We start from the raw sequence: 22,411 nt of genomic DNA on the forward strand, positions 1-22,411 counted from the left end.
AGCCTTGGGAACGTTGGGCGGAAGCGGGGCCGGGGGCCGGACCCGGAAGGGGCGGGGTCAGGGCTGCCCGGAGCCTCGTGGAGGCTGAGGTGAGTGCTGTTGTCGGTGCGCCGGGAACCCAACGCTTTTGCTCCGCTCCTTGGGTTTGGAGCCTGGCGGAGGCCTTCGTGGTTTGCCAGCAGCGGACGAGGCGAGGGGGATTTGGGGTCGGTCGATGGGGTGACGGGAAACCTGGGGCTAGAGCGCCCCACCGCCGTACCGGAGGCCGCCCGCGGACGCCGGGGCGGGCGCGGGCCGAGTGGTGCCGCCGGGCCCCGCGCGTGCTCCGGCTCGCCCGAGGATGCTCCGGCAGCGTGGTGTGCGCCATCCCTCTCACCCTCTCCTGACTCGGAAGACTCGGTTTAGGGACGTCCGACAGGCCTGTGACCCCGTCGCAGCCCCGCGGTGCAGCCGGGAAGCAGCGGGTTTGGGGGAGCTGTGGGTTAGGGAGCAGGGATGGTAGGGGCGCCGGGGAAGGGTAGGTCGTGAGCGCTCTCGAAAAGGCGTTCAGATCTGTGCCCGTGAGACAAGGGATGGATGTCGGGTTGTATGGAAAACAGTTTAAATATCGAGGCGATGGAAAAGGCCGCAAGAATTGGACTAGCCCGGCAGATGTGGGGCTCGGAGGATAACGCCGATTCCAATAGGTAGACGGGAGAAAGCTTGTTCTAGGTGACAGGAACCATATGAAGGCACGGTGGCAGGACGAGGGAGGAAACCAAATAGCCCGACAGGGAGAAAGGAGGGGTGGACAGGATGAGTTCTTGGAAACTGCAAACAACTTAGCCTTTTCAAGGGCTTTGGGGTGGAGACAGTGCATGTGAAAAGATTAGGGTGGTAGTATTAGGACTTTTAAATGAAAAGAATAAAAATCATGCAGGGGGAGGTGCTAGATGGAAGACTAGTTAGTGCAGGACCCCCGTGATTAAAAAAAAAAAAAAAAAGCTGGAACAGAAAGTAGCTGAAAGAGAATAGGATCCTGCTTCAGAGAAACAGTCGGCATTCAGTAGGAACTGTTTAAATGATGAATAAAAAATTAAGATGTCCAGGCATTTTATGTCGTGATTTATTATGCAGGTTAACCACATGATAAACGGGTGGTGTTTGCTAGCGTAGTAGAACCAATGTGCCAAAGAACTGAGTTTTCTTCATTTTCCTGTGCAGCTGCCTCACCTGCGGTTTCAGACCTTCTAACATGGGGCTCACCAAGCAGTACCTACGCTACGTTGCCAGCGCAGTCTTTGGCCTTATTGGCAGCCAAAAAGGCAATATTGTCTTTGTGACACTCCGTGGTGAAAAAGGACGCTATGTGGCAGTACCAGCCTGTGAACATGTTTTCATCTGGGACTTAAGAAAAGGAGAGAAGGTGAGCCAGAGGTCACCTGGGTCGGTGTTGATGGATGGGTATTTGAGGATGGAGAGGCGGAAGAGGGAGCGCCCTGGTTTATCACGCACAGATTTTTTATATGTGTACCCCTAGAAGGGAAATCTTTCTTTGGGTCTAGATAGGCAGGTGTCAGGTTCTGTTGTGTTCTACACTAAATTCTGAAAACCACAACCGAAGAGGAGCTTACCTCTTAGGTGCCTCTTTGTGATGATATTTACAGGTAACTGTTTGTAATTATCATTCTCCATATGTTTGTTTTTCTCTACTTTACCACTTTCTGTTTTTCAGGTTCTTGTCCTCACAGCCAGTCATAAAATTAAGGCATTTAAAAGGAATAGTTCTCTGCTGTGTTGACTGAATCTTTTTTCTTACTTATACAGATGAGGCAGGTTGTTAAACTAGGCTTTGATATTTTGTGTAACTCTAAATTCCATAAGCCTACCACTTCTGCCAAACCAAATACAGGCATTTTGATCTTGTCCACTCACTATGTGACCCCCAAGAGTTAATACTTTGATAGTTGTTGCTGTGCCAGGGTCCTTTGGGGAGAAACCACAATAGCATTCTGGTGGCACATAGGTTGGTTTCTTATTAGATGGAGCTCTGTTAACGCAAGGATGTGTTTATAGTACTGTGGAAAAATCACTCCATGGTGACACAGGATAAGGGACTTAGTAAGTTACCCCATCGCCTGGGGGATTTTCCATGTCTTATGTTGATGTAGAGCTTCAGGGTAAATGATTTTACCTTGTCCTGAATGTTTCATTGTCCAATCAAATGATAGTTCCATGTTAAAGAACTTGACAGGTTGCGGAGTTTCATTATTATTCGTAAGGCTGATTTGGGGTGATGGTGCTCTTAAGTTATTCCCCCCCTTTTCCCTGCTGACAGGCTTAGCTCCTCTGCTTTTGTTTTATTCTTGTGATTTCAGATCCTCATCCTTCAGGGGCTGAAACAGGAAGTCACCTGCTTGTGCCCCTCCCCAGATGGGCTGCACTTAGCTGTTGGCTATGAGGATGGGTCTATTCGAATCTTCAGTCTCCTGAGTGGTGAAGGAAACGTGACCTTCAATGGACACAAGGCAGCCGTCACTTCCTTGAAGTATGATCAGCTAGGAGGCAGGCTGGCATCTGGGTCCAAGGTGAGACCTTGAATCAGGTGCCCAGACTTTGATCTAGTAAAGGAGTGTATTGTCACTGCTTAAACAGGATGTTCACAGAAATTGTTGAGTGAAACAATGGGCACATCGTGTACAAAATGGTATAGGTGGTAAAAACAGAGTGAGAAGGATGGGTCAGAATTGGGAGGTTCATTTTGTTTCCTGTCATGTTCTCTGATTAGAGCCTATTAACTACAGAAACAGGGAGAGGATGCCGTGGTAACTGCTATACAGTATCATTGTGGAAGTGTTACCCAAAACAACACAAGCAGAAATGTAACCAGGTTGGAAAAGGGAGAAACAAAATGATAATTCTTTTCCATTGAGTTTGGTAAAATTGGAAGCTTTCCTATATTTCAAAGTTTGAAAATATAATGTGAGAGATTCCACTTATAATAGTATATTAAGCAACATAGTATATTAAGGAAAATACTATGAAACTTAACTGAAGAATGTAGCAGAATGCTTGAATAGTGATACAAACTGTGTACTTGAATGGGAAGATAAAGTATTGAAGAGATGCTGGTGTTTTCTAATTAATATAGTAAAAGCAATTTAAATAAGTAGGAAAAAGTTAAATAAGTTACAGTATATCCTTAGAATTATTATGAGACCATTAAAAATATGAGCAGTCTGGAAGGATGTGGAAAAATGGAAATACATTAAATGAAGGGGTGCTTTAAATGATACGAACAGCATGGTGTCAGTTTTCTAATAGGAAAACACCAACCTGGATATAAAGACTGGAACAATATAAAACAAAATGTCCGTGGTGATTATATCTTGGTGGCAATATTAACTGATATTTATTTCCTCTGTACTTTTTTGTATGCTTTCCAAATTTTCTACAAGGACTATGTAATAAAAACTTGTAGTAAAAATATTACATCCCATTGTTAGGTCTTGTGCAATAAAGAAAATTCTTCTGTATTATTTGATCCCTGTAGGACACAGATATTATTGTGTGGGACGTGATCAATGAAAGTGGTCTCTACCGTTTAAAGGGGCACAAGGACGCCGTCACACAAGCATTGTTTCTACGAGAAAAGAACCTGCTAGTTAGTAGGTAAAGAAATAACAGCTTCATTTCCAGTTCTGTTCTAGGTGAATTCATCAGGGAGGGTTTTAAAGAGAATTTGCTTCATTCCTTACTCATTTCTCCCGCTACCTACAAGCTCATGTGCTAGTTTCCTTCCTCCCCTGAGGATATTTTTTCCACTGATTTTTTTTAGAGAGTGGAAGGGGGTGGGGGGGAGAGAGAGAGAAACATCAGTGTGAAACAGACATGCGCCCTGGTCAGGGATCAAACCTGCAGCCCAGGTACATGCCTTTGACCAGGAATCAAACCTGAGACCCTTTCGTACTCTGGCTGACACGCCAAGCCACTGAGCCACACTAGCTGGGGTGTAATATTTTATTTTCTGTATGAAAATAACCACATGGAGAGTTCAGATTCATTTTAAAAGAAAGGTAGGATGGCAGCCTTAGACATTATTGCTGTACGTTATCTTTTTAAGGCTACAAATGAGATCTTGATCTCCCTGTTAGTTTCGTGATTCTTCCTAATAAGATTTTTTCTATTCTTTAAGTGGGAAAGATACCGTGGTGAAATGGTGGGACCTTGATACCCAGCACTGCTTCAAAACAATGGTTGGTCACCGAACGGAGGTATGCGCAGACTCACGGGCCTAGGGGAAACGGCAGGGCAGCAGGAAAGCAGGTTTTCTCCTCTGGTTTTTTCATGGCTCTGCTCTCATGGCTGTAGTAATCATCTCATGCTGCTCAAGAGTCAAGTTGGTGTTGTGGGGAAGTGCCAGCCATCGTAGCAGACTCTGGCCTTTACTATACATTGGCCTTGGATACGTTTAGCCCGTGAACATGAGTTTCATCGTTTTGTTTAATCCTTGCCCAAGGCTGCGTTTTTATTGATGTTGAGGGCGGGGAACACCTCTATCAGTTGCCTCCCCTACACACCCTGACGGGGAACAAACCTGCAGCCCTTTGGTACACAGGACAGTGTTCCAACCGAGTCCCTTGGCCGGGGGGGCGGCGGTCATGATTTTAAATACCAAGTGTCCACCTTTATGACTGTGTAGAAGTTTAATGATACTGTGTGTACGGTGCCTGGCCCAGTGACATGTAAACAGCAAATTGTAGTCGTCATAATACTGCAATTGCCTGAACATAGATCTCTTCAGTAGAGATCACCGGACATCAGACATCATTGCTCCTATTCTGTGCTTTGTTCAAACCGGGCTTTCAGACACATACACCTGGAGTATACAAAGAGCAAATTCGATTTTCTGACTGTTGATTTGCTATAGTACTACTATTTTTATTGTTCAGGTCTTGGATATTTGAGGCTGAACATTATGCAGTAGACATGAACAGAGCTTCTTTTATTTGCGAGGCAGAGAAGTAGCAGACTTAAAAACCTTTTAGTGGACTTTCGTTAGGATTTATGTCGAACAGCCGTTTTCTAAATTTAAGGATAGGAAGTTGCAGAGAAACATCGAGTTATCACATAGCAGGTCTGCCACAGGCCATTTTTTCTTTCTAACAGTGGAATTTCTCTTAGCACATGTTGAAAGGGTTGCCTTAATATTGGACTTTGCAAATACCAAAGAGATTTCATACAGTATTCTGCAATTTGGAATGCCACGACATATATCCTAGAGTCTTAAACATTGTACTGTTTGAATCTTTTCATACTCTGTAGGTGTGGGGGCTGGTTCTGGTATCGGAAGAGAAGCGACTCATCACGGGGGCTTCCGACAGTGAGCTGAGGGCCTGGGACATAGCCTATCTGCAGGAGGTAATTCCTTTCTTCTGATCATGTGCCCAAGTGCCCACGTGCCTGTCCTGTTTGACCAGTTTTAGGGGCTCATTGAGGTTAGAATCCGATGTAATTACTGAGTGCTTCACATAGCTTCACGCAGCACAAAAGGAATGCTATCATGTTGGTAACCTACAACTTCTGAACAAAGTTTTCTCTGTTCTGTGCTCCGTTGCCCTCATTGATTTGGGCCTGGAAGGATAACTTTGGGCTTCTAGCTTCTGGTCATGTTAATGTTACAGTTAATGGGATTCTTAGCCTGATATTCCTGGACCTTTGGATGTCCATGGATGGACTTCAGAATATCTCTGACCCTTCCCCCCAAACAAAAATCTATGTAAAGTTTGTGTGTTTATAAATATATTCTGAGAAGATCTATAACTTTTATAAAACAGATTGAAGATCTAGAAGAACCAGAGCCCAAGAAAATCAAGGGGTCTTCCCCTGGCATCCAGGACACGCATGAAGCAGAGGATGGTGCCCTCGAGGTGGATGAGGCTCCTGAGGATGTAATTCCTTTTTGTTCCTTATCTTTGAGCTGAGTGGTGGGAAAGGGGAAATTGTAACTAAATTTGTGATCTTCATCTTTGTAGGGAACGTCTTTGTCACCTGCGTTTCTCGGAATCATCTTTTCAGGGGGTCAGCAGAACTCAGTTAACCTTCATCTTCTCTATTGCTCCTTCTGTAGCGCATCCTCACGTGCAAGAAAGCCGGGTCCATCATGCGAGAAGGAAGGGACAGAGTCGTGAACCTCGCGACCGACAGGACAGGCAGGATGCTTGCCTGCCATGTGAGTACCAGCCTTAGAGAAAGTCACAAGGACCGGGCTGTTCCTTTCAGAGACTCCTGATTTCATACTCAGTGTGGAGATGAGTCTTTCTTTGGTCATGTTAAAAAGTCACGATGATGCTGCGTGGACCTATAATCTGTAGCTTCTGTCTGACTGCTGTCACTTCTCATTAGAAATGGTTCATTACATGCTTGCTTTCCTAAGCAGTTTCTAAGCATTAATTCTGAGCCTTCAGAGCAACGCTGTGATAGGAGGTGGTGTCCCCACTTTACAGGTGGGACAGTAAACCCAGAGAGATTACGTTGTCCAAGGTGATACCACTAGTAAGGGAAGAAAAAGAAACATTATGGTTTAGTTCTTACTAAGAAAGCTAAGCTACAAATTACCCATCCTGGACTCACGGCAGCCTGTGTCTTTCTAGGGAACCGATTCTGTGCTCGAAGTGTTCTGTATCCTTTCCAGAGAGGAGGTTCAGAAGAAAATGGACAAGAAAATGAAGAAAGCTAGAAAGAAAGCCAAGTATGTCTCCTTAGTACTTACTGATAACTAAGTATCCTGGGTGGGCCCACGTTGTACCCATAACAAAACTGCGGGCTCCTTAAGGAAATGTTTACTCTCTTACCAGTTACTGTTGAAAGCTAGAGGCGGTGTTGTGGAGTGCCGGCAGTCCAAGTTTTAAATCTCTGCTCTTTCATACAGCTTTATAACTAGTGCATTCCCAAGTCTTGAACTGAGAGCCACACAGAACCAGAAAGACTGTACAGATTTTTAAAGACTGCTTCTAAGTGACTTAATTCTCAGAGGCCAGCTGTGTGTCTTCAGTGACAGCAGCCTACACAGAAGGAAGCGGTTCCCGTGATGCTCACCTGTGGGGTTGTGTGAAGGAAGACTAGTCAGACAGTCATGTAGTTTAAGTTTGCAGACTGTGTAACCCTGAAGTAGGTTGTTATAACCGTAGAAATTGGTTCCTCAATAGTTGAAACTTACCAGGTCTTGGAAATAAAAATTCTGACTTGGCAACTCTTCTGAGATCTCTGCTTTATTTGACATGTCTGGATTGATAAGTGCATGTAAATGGATTTTCTAAAAAGTCCTGAAGTTAGAAAAATTTAGCAGAAACATTTCAGTGGAATAGTTGAAATAAAAAGACTTGTCCCAGGAAAGTGTATGGGCTGTTGCATTCACAATCCATATCTTGCGAGGACTCCTTAAATGGAACACTACTTTCCATTTGTGACAGTGTAGTTCACGAAGCATTTCTCCATACACTACATTTCTAATGCTCACGCTCATCCTGTGTGGTTAAGTGTCTCCCAAGATTACACAGGTTGTTGGTCTCAGAGCCAGAACTTGACTCTAGTAATAGCAAAGCTGCTAGGAAAGTGGTAGCATGAGAGTCTTTTTCTTCTAGATTAAATTCTGGCAAAGGGGAGGAGGAAGACCTTGAAGTCAGTGTTGAAATGACTCTGCGAGACGAAATCCAGCGGGTGGCTAACATCAGAACTTCTGCCAAAATCAAGTGAGTAAACGTGGTGTATGAAGGATCTGGGAGAAGTTTCTGGAGTATTATAGAAATAGTGAGATACAGAGTTGTATTGGCTTTGTTGTGCTGTTTGTAAGCAGTCTCCACCAATTGTATATTGGAGACAGTGATTGTGGGGTGCCTGTGTCACGCTCGGCTCCCACTGCCCTCACCACTGGCCATTGCTATCTCACATTTGTGCTTTTATAATAACCTGTCTATTTGTTTACTCTTCTTTCCTGCTGCCAATTACAAACAAAAAAAATGTATACCTCATATTCTGAAAGGATTTAAGGTCACTTATCAAAGATAAACAAAAACAAGATATATGTCAGATCCAGTGATTAAGCCGAGATTTCTTAAAAGCCTGTACTCCACTGCTGTCCAATACTCAGAGCACTCTTACGTGTCAAATTCTTTATATTTGTGCAAACTTCATATAGATTGAGGACATTGCAAAGCCCTTCTCCTAGAAGTTAACCTCATGAGCTAAGGTGGTAGCTGAGACATTTGTGAATGTTTCCCATGCAGATCCTTCGACCTGATTCACTCGCCTCAGGGGGAGTTAAAGGCTGTCTTCCTGCTGCAGAACAACCTGGTGGAGTTATACTCACTGAACCCATCGGCGCCCACTCCTCAGCCCTTGAGGACGAGCAGGATCACCCTCGGGGGCCATCGCAGCGATGTGCGGACTCTGTCCTTCAGCTCAGACAATATCGCTATCCTTTCCGCGGCGGCTGACTCCGTTAAGATTTGGAACAGGTTTGTGACGTGGTCCTTCTGTTGCTTTATCCAATTCTTCCCTTTGAATTAGTTCTTAATACTCTTCATGGTTAGTTAACTAGTTTCTTAAGGCCTTAAATACAGTTCCCTCCAAATGGATCTCCCGTGCTTTTTAGCACAGGCCTGTGGAGTTGAGCAGGGAAAGTTGCCTTTTTGTTTCATGTAGAAAAAATTAACACTTGTTCCATGTATGAAGCTGTATCTGTACTTGGCTGAGGAGGAACAGACACACTGCCCACTTTTACATTCAACTAGGCTCTTCGTGTGGACCAGAAACTTCACTGAATTCTTTCCCTCACTTCGCTAGGTGACTGCTCCACAGCCTCTTTTCTCAAGCACCTTCAAACTGATGGCCTTGCCTACTGCTTCACTGGAAAATGGAGTCCTCTAGAAAATGTTCATGTGCTCCCATTACATCTGCCACTTAGCTGCATCTGAATCACATAATCTGTCCTCGCAGTACTGTGTTGGGCTCCTGACAAAATGAATCGTCATTTGTGTGCGAGGCCCTTTCTCATCTCCCTTCCTCACAGCTTCCTCCACCATTGTTAGCTTTCCCCTTCTATCGCGTCATTCCCGCAGCCTAAGGATGGGCTGTGCCATGTCCCCTCCTAAAGGAAACAATAGCCCTGCCTCCTCTCTCCAGCCAGCCCCCGTCCTCCTATTTCTCCGTTCGGTCTTCACTGTCTCCACCAGGCTTTTACCTCTGCCATTCCATCAGAACCGCTCTTGTCACCTCGCCAGTGATGTTTCCAGACACTGACCTGCAAGCTGCATCTGCCATTCTCTTCCTGAGTTGACCACTTTCTCCTCTTTGGAACACTCTGTGACTTGCATTCCTCTTCTGGCTGTTTTTTCTCAGTCTTTTCTGATTCCTTCTTACTTTTAGTGTTGGAATGCTTCAGGGGACAGCCTGGACCTTTTCTGCCTACACTCACTCTCTGTGACCTCTAGTCATGGCTTTCTCTATGCCGATGACACAGACATTCACATCTCTCGCCTTAGCCTCTCCCTGAACATCAGGCTCATTTATCCAGATTCTTAGTTTGTATCACCACTTGGTGTCTAGTAGGCACCTCGTATTCATGTTCTTCCTTCTTTCTCCCAGGTCCACGCTGCAGTGTATCCGCACCATGACCTGCGAGTATGCACTGTGCTCATTCTTTGTGCCTGGGGACAGGCAGGTGGTCATAGGAACAAAGGTAAACCGAGACTTTCTTGGATTTTTGGTGTCTTTTCTAATCAGCATTCTTAAAGATGTCTGAGAAATCTGGTTTCTTTTTTAGCATATTGGAAATGTACTGGAGCCGGATAATATGAGGGTGCATTGTCCCTTTTTGGAGGGTTTTTTGTTTTTATTTGTTTTTAAGAAATCAAACCTTATGTCAAATTATGAGGAAAACAGAGTCACAACCCTGAGATGACTGTCATCAACATTTTGATGATCAGCCTTTTTTGCATCTTTTTTGAGCACGTGTGTAATTGTGTTTTGAGAAGACTAATGATAAATTCATGAGTACCTAGTTTTGTGCTTGGCAGATAGAAACATTCCGTAAAAACACCAACCAGGTCCTCTTTCCCAGCTGCTAATCAGATTGGGGGATGACCATATGGGAAGGAGCAGGCAGGGATTTGGGATCAGAATCTCTCCCTGAAGAAATGGGTAATTTGGAGCAAGTCACATAACTTCTCCTAGTGTGGTTCCTTATCTATATAATGAGATAATGACACTCGCTTCCAACAGCACTTTCCCACCAGATGAGCCCAGGCTTGCATCCAGCCCTTCCACTCGCTGGCTGTTAGACCTTTGGGCAAGTTCCTTAACCCTGTAGGCCTTGAGTTCTTGTGTAAAATGATGTAAATAAGCACTTGGCACGGAGACTGGCTTGCAGCAAGTGGTGAGGAGGAGTGGGAATACATGGAGTAAAGTCTAGGGAATGTTTTGAAAAGTGCTTTGCAAGTATTTGCCATTTTTATCTTTGTAAACCAGTGCCAAATGTGCAGAATTCTCTTATTAGAAATAAGCTGCAGAGATCCTGGGGTCAGTGTCGGGGAAAGAGCATTAAATGTCATTTAAAAGTCTCCCTCATTTTTCACTCGTTCTTCCAACAAATGTTCATCTACCATCTGCTGCTGGGAGACCATTTTGCAAATTGCTTTGAAGATTACCTATATAACTAAAATACAGTCCCTAGCCTCGCCTCTGTGCTATGCAGTTAATTGCATTATCTCATTTAATCTCCGCAACAGTGTAGAGGGGGGTTTTACAGATAAAAAACAACAGGCTCCTAAAGATGAATTCACCAGCAGTCCCTGAGCTGGAACGAGGCAGCCCCGGGAATCAGGTCTCCACTTGATGCTCTTCCGACTGGACGTGCACGCGCTCAGAGCAGGCTTTCCCACTGTGTGGTCCATGCTGGCGCTGGGACCGTGGCTTATACAGAGTTCTAAACAGAAGGGTGGCTCGTTTTTTTTCTAAGCTACCATTTTTTTTTAGGTTCACTGCCCTCCCTAGCACTGTAGGTAGATTGCCATTTCTTATTGTTGGTGTATGGTAGACAAGAAAGCCAAAGCTAGGTGGAGAAGAGTTGATTAAGCCAATAACCACAGAAGACAGTCCACTTGAAGGACTGGTTAAAGGTTTTCAGGTTTGCCATTTGCTGTTATGTTTATTCTGATTTGACTATGGCCATGATAAGTCCTTTTTGAAGTCAGGGAGCCAATGAAAATGTCAGGAGTCCAGTGCTACATGGCTGTATGATTGCATAGTTGTCCAGCATGGCCACCCTCCTGGCGTTAACTCCGCACGGCAGCAGGGGGTTTCATAGCGTTTATTCGGGTGGAAGTACGGAGCATGGGATCCATTTCCTAAGCAGTTGGCCGCAGTGTTGGCGCTTGTTGTGAAACCTTTCCTGACCCATGTGGGCAGGAATCATGGAGGTTGTAGGTGGGCTCCTCAGAGCTGTGCTCATTCTGTGTCCCACAGACAGGACGGCTGCAGCTGTATGACTTGGCCTCGGGAACTCTGCTGGAGACAATAGATGCACATGATGGGGCTCTGTGGTCCATGTCTCTCTCTCCAGACCAGGTAACTAGCCAGATGTTGACATCTGAACTTCAGGAATCTGCCGCATTTCCCTTTTTTCTGTCAGGTTTCACTGCTGCCTAACAGATTTCTCTCAGGGTTTCTTAAAGAAAAGTTTTGTCTAATCTTTAGATATCCTATGTGATGCCGTATCACATGCTGTATAATGTCTCATCATGAAACGAGTCCTTGTTCAGCTGCTCTCGATCATCAGTTACACAACATCAGATTCCTTACCTTTGTGATTTTTTGCTGGTAGTTTATGATACCTCCTAAGAGGAACTGTTTCCTTGGGCAACACAGTGCAGAGATCAGAGTAGACTCTCCTGCCCCTCTTTTAGTCCGTTCTTCTGTGACTACATAAGTCTAGTGTGTTTAGCAAATATGTCAATCCTTTCAAGTCATTCACAGTGTGCTTCCTTTGGGTGTCACCCTGGAGACTGTCCACTTATTCCTGTGATGGTGCAAGTGCTCAGAACATTTTGGATACTTTTTGAAAATACCTAAAGAGATTGTTTGTTCATTTGAATGTTCTCAGTGGTGGCGAACCTTCATTCATTGAATGTAGACATATTTTGGGGGTGAAAAGGAATCTGGAATTTAGAGTGGATAATGCCATTGCAGTCAGAATGGAGCAGCATTTAAAACTTAAATAGTAATACAGTACCATCTTGCATTTGTACAGTTTTCTATCTAAACTAGGTGGTCTTCATCACCACAGCAACAGCAGGGATCACTGTAAAGTTGTTTCCTGTCTTAAAAGTCTCTGAATTGGCCGATGAGATGCTTGAGGTCTAGTTTTTTCTGCCTCCACGTTCTGGATACTTTACACCAGCACTACCATGTGATGAGGCTCATTTTCTTGATATTGGAAAACAGACATAGTAGCAAATTCTTTAGCCTGCTGCCTTCTTAGGTGGAGCAGAAGCCCCACTGCTCACTGAGTTTCTCTTCTTGATGCTGAAGGAAGGTATAACCAGAACTTCCTACCAGCTATCATCTGTCTACATTAGTGTCGCTAGGAGCTCTCAAGTAAGGTCTGTGGCAGCTGCCCCGAGAGAGGGAACGTGTTAGAGAAACCACATTTTTTCCTAATTCTTACCCATGCCATTAAGTACAAGTGATCTTTAGGCTGTTTTGTGTGTCTCACCCAGGTTTCTGTACTAACATACTTTTTCATTGGAATGTCATTTGGCTTCCAGCGTGGCTTTGTGACAGGTGGTGCCGATAAATCCGTCAAGTTCTGGGATTTTGAGCTGGTGAAAGATGGAAATAGTGCCCAGAAGAGGTGGGTGGACATTGTTTTGTGTCCGTTTCTTGGACTGAATGGACTTTCGTGTATTTCAGTTGAGCTCCAGAGTTTTTAGGAATTTTTGTCTGCCTTGTAGAATACTCATTATTTTTCCTGGTGATTTCTGTGATGCTAGACTTTCCGCAAAGCAAACCCGAACCCTGCAGCTGGATGAAGACGTTCTGTGTGTCAGGTACTCGCCCGAGCAGAAGCTGCTGGCTGTGTCTTTGCTGGACTGCACGGTGAAGATATTCTATGTCGACACCTTAAAGGTACAGTGGCCATGCCTAGTGATAGTTCTTCCTTTCTGGCTGGCCTGGGGCAGAGACCAGAAAGAAGAGACCCTGACTGTGCCTGGCAGGAGCATATTTCTAAAAATTTGTATGCAAATCAAACGTAGGTGCACTAGGAAAGCTAGAGTCTTAAAAGAATCCTTTGGTATATAACTTTTGTTTGAAGCAAGTATTTCATATGTTTAGAAAATCTGTGGACAACAAATCCTGCGATAGCCAGTAGGTTTAAGAGCATCTCTAGGTGTCTTGGGCAGTGATTCCACACTCGGCTGTATGTCAGGGTCTTTGGGTTGCTTTAGAAATAACAGATCAAGAGGCCCCAGCCCCAGAGTGTTGGGAGGACTGGACTGAACCTGGGAATTGTGTCAAACAGGTTCCCCAGGGTCTTTCCAGCTGAGAGACCCAGAGAACATCTCTACTATATTCTGACGGAGGCAGCAGGCTTCTGGGGCGCCCCTGGCTCCATTGTGTTGCCGTGTCCTTGGCAAGGGCCTATAGGGTCCATATGCAAGACATGGGTGCAGACTGCCTTCTGTGGTTTGTCTTCTTTGAGAATAAACACATGAAGCAACCCAGACACTGTTAGCATTGCATTTTAAAGTTCTATTTTAGATTCACGTGTAATAAATCATGCCTGTGTTTTATAGACAACCATGAATTATATTCCTTTTTTCTTTTTAATGTTTAGTTTTTTCTCTCACTGTATGGACACAAACTGCCTGTTATATGCATGGACATCTCTTATGTAAGTAAAGTTTAAATAGTATCTCAGTAACAAGTTGTTTTTCTAAGGCACATTCTTAGTTCTTGGCTTGATACCTTCATTTTAGAGTATTTTTTCATTCTGTTGTATATCTTTCTCACTCCCCAAATCAAAGTAATATCTGTTATAATCATACTACTAATATATCTGTTATTTAAATGCTTTCAGAATATTTTCACAAATACCTGAATTAATCCTCACAACTAGCCCGCAGTTGCAGATTCCCCAAATAGTACTTTGTCTAAAGTACTATAATGGATAGAGCACCCTAAAATATAAAAGACTTTAAAAAGGCCCCCTTCGCTTTGAAGGAAGGTGAGGAAGATGGACCTAAGCTTTATATTTGGATGTCTGCAGTATTATGCACTATGTAAACTTTTAGTCTCGACCAAAATGCTATTTTTGCAATGTCTAGTTATGATCAGGGTGGCGATGTGTATATTTAAAAATGTCTAGTCGGTGTGAAAGGCACTGGCTGTGCTCCGGCTGTCTGTGATCAGTGCGTTAACGGAGTAAGTGGGTGTTAAAGTAACTTCCGGTTTTCTCGTTGACGGTCGTTTGAACTGGGCATTGAAATAGGAAGGGCAGAGGAATGGTGATGGGGATCGCGGGGTAAAGGCCAGGTCCCAGCGTCCAGGAGGTTCTTCCACAGCCTCATTTTTGCTTCTCTTTCCCTCTTCTCTCCCCCAAGTCCTGTGACAGGATTCTTTTTCCTACCGACTTAAAGTCAATAGGCAGCGTCCATCAGGGCACAGCACTGCCCTGTAGCAGCAGAAACATTCCAGCCAGACTTCTTGCTTTCATGTAACAAGCTTTTAGGTAGATCTGTGGGTAAAAGCAGAGAAGCAGGTGCGCTTGGTAGAGAAATGGAATCACTTTTTTGTCATCGATTTTAATGTTTTGGAGGGAAATGGGTTAAATGTCCTGGTAGCTTTTCTTTATCTACTTTACAGTTTCTGATAATCAAGTAAAGTGATGTGTCCCTTCTCTTCCTCAGGACGGAGCACTGATAGCAACCGGCTCTGCCGACAGGAATGTGAAGATCTGGGGCTTGGACTTTGGGGACTGCCACAAGTCTCTCTTTGCACACGACGACAGGTGGGTGCAGTCTCTTCAGACACCTCCCTTTGAGTCACCTGCATCGTTTCCCTTGAGCACCTGTGTCTGTCATTTAGCGTCTCAGACAGTCATACATTTAAATTCCAAAGTGTAAATAAGACACTAGAATTGGCTGTTCAGAAGCTGCTTGTGTGTGTAAGACTCTTTGATAACGTGGCATTGAAGGACATTTGACTACTTTCCTCGCTTTCCAGTGTGATGTCCCTGCAGTTTGTGCCCAAGTCTCACCTCTTCTTCACCGCCGGGAAGGACCGCAAGATTAAGCAGTGGGACGCGGACAAGTGGGAGCATATCCAGACCCTGGAGGTAGCCCCCGCCCCGCGGCCCCTTGGTGCCCAGAGGCCTGAGCGCGGGTCTCCGCCAGCGCGAGCCCGGGTGGCCTGCGAGTGACACTCCTGCTCCGGGTGGGGTTTCTCTCTCCAGGGGCACCACCAGGAGGTATGGTGCTTGGCTGTGAGCCCCAGTGGAGACTATGTGGTGTCATCGTCCCATGACAAGTCCCTGAGACTGTGGGAGAGGACACGGGAGCCGCTCATTCTCGAGGAAGAGAGGGAGATGGTAAGGACTCTGGGCCTGCTGACAGATGTGCCGGTGGGGTCTGACATGCTGTCCCAGCCGAAGTTTTCTGTCTAGTGCGGTCACCCCTCAGCGCAAGTCCAAGGACCTCCAATGCTTCCATGATGACTGTCACTGTTTCAGCAGCCAGGCAGGGATAGATGGCACAGGAGATTATATTTTGAAAGCAGCTCCTCACTGTCTTATTCTCATTTCACATGGTAGAGACCATGGTTTTTCTTTCAAATTAATTTCTGTCCATCTCTTGACAGCAAAGGGAAGCAGAATATGAGGAGAGTGTGGCCAAAGAAGACCAACCAGCAGTAAGTACATCTTTTGGGATCCTGTGATTGTGCCCTGTAATTATCTCATTGGAATGTACTGCAATGTCAGTAATTTCTGATTGAATTAGAATTGGGGCCAGATGCCTAGGTCATCAACAGCTGATGTGAGAAAGAATCTGAGTAGTATTTTTTATTCGACTACATACTGGCTTTTTTTTTTTTTAAAGGAGACTTCAGGGTATTATTTCATTGTAGAACAAAAATTAAAATCAGAAAAAATCATTGGGCATTATTTTTAAATATTTGTAGAGGAAGATATTCTTAGGATAATACATTTAAAATACTTAACGTAGTGTCTGGCCCTTACTAAATCTTCAGTGAACGTAGCTGATAACCCAGTGTTGTCATTATAAAACAATAGTGCCTGTTCTTTTATAAGATTAACTTATTGGCTCTTTAATGCTTGTCAACAATATTATTCAAGGATCTCTTTGTTTCTGGCAGGTCCCAGGGGAGACTCAAGGAGAAAATTACTTTACTGGAAAGAAAACTATTGAAACAGTCAAAGCAGTAAGTTGACGTAGAATGTCATTTCTCATTTTTTCATAATATGTGAACTTTTTAGTAAAAGTCTTTGTCAAGCAAATAGTCCTTTTGTGGCAAAATGATTGAATTTGTTCAAAACTCATTTCCTTTCTTTGTAACCACGGACAGCGTTGTGCTGAATCTGTTTGATGAGTGCTACTCTCTGGAAAGGAAAGCTGATCTGCTGAAAGTAGCCCCTTTCAGACGTTCCTGGGAGCTGCCCTACTCTGGGTGTCTGCACCCATTTTTACCTGAATCCAAAACATAGTCTCCTCCCTGAAAATTAGAAAGAAAAGAAAGGAAAAAACGAAGATGTCTTTGCGTGCAGTTCGCTGTTCTATTGGCGCATTTTTATTAACCTGTGTCATGCCGTTTGGTGGTTTTCCAATCAGGCCCTCCGGGTGCAGTGTTCTGGGAGGAAGGCATGTGTTGTGATGACTTCTGTCCTTTGTCATCTGTATAGGCTGAGAGGATCATGGAGGCTGTTGAACTGTACCGAGAGGAAACTGCAAAAATGAGAGAGCACAAAGCCATCTGTAAAGCTGCAGGGAAGGAGGTAAGAGAGCCCATCAAGCTGCGCTCTGGGAGACGTTTATAAATAGACAGTTCCTGAGCAGAAAACCATCGTTTCAGGACTTAGTAACTCAGATCAGGAAGTGAGAGAATGGAATAGAATTCTTTCTAATTCAGACATTAGAAAGAGGGACTTGAGTGTGGGAGAAGGAAGCTTGGTCTTAGTAAAACGGGGAGAGCAGGAGAGAGCGGATTGAGGTGATGGTGGTATTGAGCGGATGCTCACGCTCCTGCTCTGGTTCGGAGGCAGGGTGACCATGTCGATTTCTGGATGAAACCTGTTGCCCAAACTCGCTCATAAGCACTATCGACACTGAAAGGCCCGATAATTCTTTTACACTCTCTTTCAGTTTTGGGCCCAGTTTTTTCTCTTTTCAGAATGTAAGATACTAGTATTGCCCTGCCTGTGACAACCACTGTCAAAGTCTTGTTTTTTAATGACTGGATTTAATCATTTCTTCATAGGTCCCTCTTCCCACCAACCCCATCCTGATGGCTTATGGGAATATCTCTGTGAGTAGAATGTCTAACAGCTTCCCCTTGGTCAGCCAGAGGTCACTCTCAGGGGCAGAGAGGAGGAAGGGTGGTGTCCTCTAGAATGTTCTGAATTTCAGAAGCACCATTTCAGTGTGACTTCCAGGTCACCCTTTTAGACGGGGCTGGCCCGGCCTTCTTCTGTTTCGGGGCGCTTACTCGTGTCCATGTCTAAAGCCCTCTGAGGATTCTGTTCCTAAACGAACTTTGAAATTGAAGGTATGGGAGGAAAAATTGGCATAAGTCAGTCAGATAAAGGGGAGAGAGGGAGAGCAGTGGGACAGCGTGTGCTCTCAGCAACCTCCAGTTCCTTAGGATTTACTTGCATGTCTCGTTGGTCACAATAGTCATGCGAGGCAGGGTCTCTTCATTGTAGAGACAGGAAACTGGCCCCAGAGCCAGAAGGTTTCGTGGTTGGTAATGGCAGAGCTGCACCGTGAGCCCAGGCTGACTAGCGCTAGGTCTGTGCATGTCATCCCACCTTAGGACACTGCATCTCGTAGGAGAGGGGGACCCTGGTTTTAGGAGATGGAAATTAGAGAGTTCAGTGGACTCCAGTCAAGAGTGTCACTTATGCTCTTGTCCTTCCTTTGTAGCCTTCAGCGTACGTGTTGGAGATTTTTAAAGGAATCAAGTCAAGGTGAGTCTCAGTGCACAGTTGTCATCATTGGCCGGCTAACCACATTTACTGAGTGCGTATCTCAATATGGGACAGGGGGAGTTATAATGGACAGTTATCCTTACAGGTTTAACTGTCAAAATTCGGATGGAAAATAATTCATTATAATGTTCTTTATGAAGTAGAGCTAGAAGGCTCTACTTTTAAGGACAAATGAAGGGTTGTGCTACTTTATATTGTAGGTAAGGAAATCATTTCTGTTCAGTTGGAAGTAGCAGCGGGTAACACATTTCCTTTGGCCTGCTTTCTGTGCACATGCATAGTTGGAATCATCTTGTGTACAATTTTGGAGCCTGGCCTTTTTCACAGAACGTTTCTTGAGGTCTGCCGACATCATTGTTTAAAAACACATCATTAAATGAGTTGAGAATATCCCGTTGTACACATGAGCACTGTGGGGTTGCATTTGTTTTGCTCTTATGAATGTTGCTTCTGTGGACACCTTTACATGGAAATCTTTGTCGTCATTGTCATTCTGAAGATGAGAGCTCCAGCAGTCTGATGACTGACCAGTGGTCAGTCGGCATGAGCGAGCCTTCGTTTGGAAGGTTTATGTTGCTGAACTGCTTTCTGGAGTTTTCATACTGGTTTTTACCAGGGGTTAAAAATCCTTTGTCAGCTTGAGAGGTAAAAGGTTGCATTGTATTATTTTCATCTCTTGATTATTGATAAAATTAAAATTTCATATCATATTTGTTTAGCCTTTTTTTGTGTGACTTTTGTTACTTTTCTTGTGCTTTTTAGTAGTTTCTCTTACTGGTTTCTAATAATTTTTAATGTCTTTCGTCATATATTTTTGGAATAATGTTTCTTGTGATTTACCTTCTGACGTTATTTGTGAGTTTGACCTACGATATCTAAATATGTCCCTCACTGATAAACTGACCCGTCTGAGTAATGATGAAATGTCACTGGAGAAATGTAAAGGGAAATTTAGGTTCTTGGAGGCACAGTGCATGCCTAGATGGGAAGGGTCTGTGTTAAGGATTGCATTTTTCTTAAACTAATTTGCAGGTTTTTAATTCCAGTGAAATCCTCTTGAATTGATGAAATATTCCTAGAACTATTAAAAGTAAAACACACCAAAACCAGAACAAGAGGGGGTTATTCTAGATTAAAAACAGAACAAAACTATGAAATTAGCAAAATTAAAATAGTACAGGATTGTTGTTAGAATCAGTTGATCATCAGAACAGACTCGCTCAGAAGCCCTGAAACAGACTATTTATTATATATAAAGATTCAATAAATGGTAAGAGAAGTGTCATATAAAAATGGACTATTCAACAGAAGGCTTTGGAGAAATTAGTTACTAGAAGAATAAAGTTAGATTTTCCTACTATGCCATGGACCCAATAGATTAAAATATTAACTATAGAAAACAAAACATTGAAAAAAGAGAGTCGTCTAGAACATAGAAGATTCCATTTCGTTCTGAACGGGTGAGACCTAAATAAAAGCAGCGGGACCGGTGGAGGGGAGGCTCAGGCGGCCGCGAGGACTGACCGTGGCGCCCGCTTTCCCCGCAGTGAGCTGGAGGAGTCCCTGCTGGTGCTGCCTTTCTCCTACGTCCCCGACATCCTGAGGCTCTTCCACGAGTTCGTCCAGCGGGGCTCTGACATTGAGCTGCTCTGCCGGTGCCTCTTCTTCCTCCTCAGGTAGCGCCCTTCCCGGCCTCGACGTGTCCGCTCCGCTAACTGCTCCCCGGGAGCCTTACCCGAAGCCGCCCCCACTTCGGGGCGCTGCAGGGTTCAGCGCTGCCTCGCGTGAATCGTCCCTTCCCCTTTGCCGCCAGCCTTCCCTGGAAGCAGGCGCTGTGGGCACGACACGCAGGCCGCAGCCTTGCGTGGTAGCTCTGGCTCTGATCAGTTTGCCGGTGGCCTGTAACTGTTCGAGTTCGTGGTTTCGTTTTGTCCTAACAGCCTTTCCGGAACAGTGGGTTTATTTTCCAGGTCTCTATAGGTACAAATGCAAAAGCAGGACATACGTAGAAGGAACTAAATCAGAAAGTATGTTCATTCGCTTACGTTCTGAAATAGGAAGACTCCTGGTGCATGGCTTAGCGCTGTGGTGTGTGCTGCGGCCTCGGGCTACTCTGGGGGAAACACCGAGTACCGGCAGGCCAGGGCTGTGGGTGGTACTCACTGCCTGTGGGGAGATGTGGCAGGTCACAGTCGAAGGCGAGGGTGACCGTGGAGGGTCAAGGAGCCTGCACCAAGGACATCCGGGTGCTGTGGGTCAGAGTGTGAACGTGTGATGAGGTCTAGGACAATAAACTGTCATCAGGTGGCACTGAATAGTAGGGGAGAAATGCCTTTAGCTCCTTTTCTCGAGCGTTGCTTTACTCCCACGATGTGGTAAAAATGTCCCCGCTTTGATGTTGTGCCTGTGCACTGTCTAGAAGGGATGGGAAGAGCCAGCCTGCTGCCCCTCCTCACATGCTGTTTTGTTTCTCTGTTAGGATTCACTTTGGGCAGATCACTAGCAACCAGATGCTCGTGCCCGTGATTGAGAAATTAAAGGAGACAACTATTTCAAAAGTCAGCCAAGTCCGGGTGAGTGTTCGTAGTGATACAGCGGGGAGCGGGCATCCGGTGCGCACATGACTTAGAGGTGGCACTGTGTGACTTAGAGGTGGCACAGAGCACTGCGCCTCGTCCGGACGGGACTGGGCAGGTGCCATCCGCACGGAGGCGAGGTGGCCGGGAGCCGGCAGCAGTGGGATGCAACCGGGCCTGAGGCGGGAGGGTGGGCGACGCCCCGAGGCGCTGGGCCCACTGCCGCTGCCGTGTTGAAGGCGGGCAGGAGGCAGTTTGTCTGATCTTCCCCGGGCCCTCCCCAGGATGTGATCGGCTTCAACTTGGCGGGCCTGGAGTTTCTCAAGAGGGAAAGTGAGGCCAGAAGCGAAGTCCTGTTCTTTGCCGATGCTACCAGCCAGTTGGAAGAGAAGAAGAGGAAGAGGAGGAAGCGGGAGAAGCTGATTTTAACCCTGACTTAGAGCCGGAATGTGGAGCGTTGTCAACCTCCCTGCTTGCTGTGGCTGCGCTCTCCTGCGGCGACAGCGAGGCGCACGGCTGAACGTCCTGTGCCCTGAAATGCAGAGTCATGGGCCCGGAGAGCCGAAAGGACCGTGACGGATCTAAGGCAGCTCCTTGCACTTCACCTCTTGCAGGCTGTTCTGCCTGAATAGAAAAATATCCTACTTGCTAATTGTTTCTATCCCCTCAATAAAACAGTTGTTTTTGCCAGAAGTGAAGTCAAGCTGAGAGGCCCTGCTGGCTTCTGGGTGACTGATGCCCTGTGTGTATAATGTGTCCCCACGCGGCAGGCTGGGGAGTAGGGAATGTCTTAGAAAAAGAAACGGACAAAGTGTTTGCATCGAAGCTTTGACCTGGTTGAGCTCTTGAGTCGCAGAAGTTGACTTTGCACTTCCTTTTTGGGGGGTGGGAATTTACCACATGCCTCAGTGTTGACTGTTGGGCTTAAACGGAGACTTTATGGAGCCTGCATACAGCAGGTGACTCTACAGGCAGGTCATGACCACTGCCAGTGGATGCTGATCTAACGTCACAGAGGCCAAGATGGGTCGTGAATCCGTTCCTTGTGCAAGAATTCTGATTTCTATGTGGAGTGTGGACATAACAATTTTGACCATCTTATCTGTTCTTCGACTTTGCATTTTTAGTCAAATGTTATCTCTTCCCTTTTTGAGAAACACTGTCATTTGTGTGGCAGGATCCTTGCTTTGTTCTAACAACATGTGTATATGTCTAAATAGGTTGTGTAGTTTACATGTTTCATCTTCAGAAACATTCAGAAAGGTTATATTTACCTTCCCAAGGGTGGAAGGCATGGGAATTGCCCAATTTTCTAATTTTCCACTAAAGGAATATGTGTAAATGAAAAATTCATCACTACTTACATATATAGTGCGTGTGTATGGTGTGTGAGAAAGAGCTGCATACTGATTTTTATATTGAAATGTTTTATGATGTAAATGTAATAATACATTATTAAAAAGGAGCTTTTCATTTATATGTATTTTGGGGGATAATAAAATTTGTAAATATAGCCCCATAAAATTGCTTTGGTAATTTAAGATCATTTGTTCTTCCATATACATATTATTTTTTT

The 22,411-nt window shown here is 45.0% G+C and overlaps 1 protein-coding gene across 2 annotated transcripts; it reads left to right on the forward strand.

Moving 5' to 3' along the window:
* Window positions 1-31: 31 nt before the first annotated feature.
* WDR3 (WD repeat domain 3) lies at window positions 32-22,359 on the forward strand. 2 transcript variants are annotated; one of them, XM_081122127.1, is made up of 27 exons: window positions 32-89; window positions 1,204-1,405; window positions 2,358-2,567; window positions 3,533-3,651; window positions 4,175-4,253; window positions 5,305-5,400; window positions 5,817-5,930; window positions 6,110-6,211; window positions 6,633-6,730; window positions 7,623-7,730; window positions 8,265-8,495; window positions 9,625-9,718; window positions 11,503-11,604; window positions 12,804-12,889; window positions 13,029-13,164; window positions 13,874-13,930; window positions 14,946-15,046; window positions 15,262-15,373; window positions 15,491-15,625; window positions 15,895-15,945; window positions 16,411-16,476; window positions 16,955-17,047; window positions 17,530-17,577; window positions 18,195-18,238; window positions 19,807-19,935; window positions 20,739-20,832; window positions 21,120-22,359. In XM_081122127.1, the coding sequence occupies exons 2-27, from the start codon at window positions 1,235-1,237 to the stop codon at window positions 21,273-21,275; spliced, it is 2,832 nt and encodes a 943-aa protein (XP_080978253.1). In that variant the 5' UTR covers window positions 32-89; window positions 1,204-1,234; the 3' UTR covers window positions 21,276-22,359. The 2 variants fall into 2 exon arrangements, with proteins under 2 accessions (XP_080978253.1, XP_080978254.1); XM_081122128.1 differs by lacking the exon at window positions 32-89 and adding an exon at window positions 132-356.
* The last annotated feature ends 52 nt before the right edge of the window (window positions 22,360-22,411 follow it).

The sequence above is a fragment of the Miniopterus schreibersii genome, assembly GCF_964146895.1.
Source record: "Miniopterus schreibersii genome assembly, chromosome: 19".
NCBI classification, from domain to species: Eukaryota; Metazoa; Chordata; class Mammalia; order Chiroptera; family Miniopteridae; genus Miniopterus; species Miniopterus schreibersii.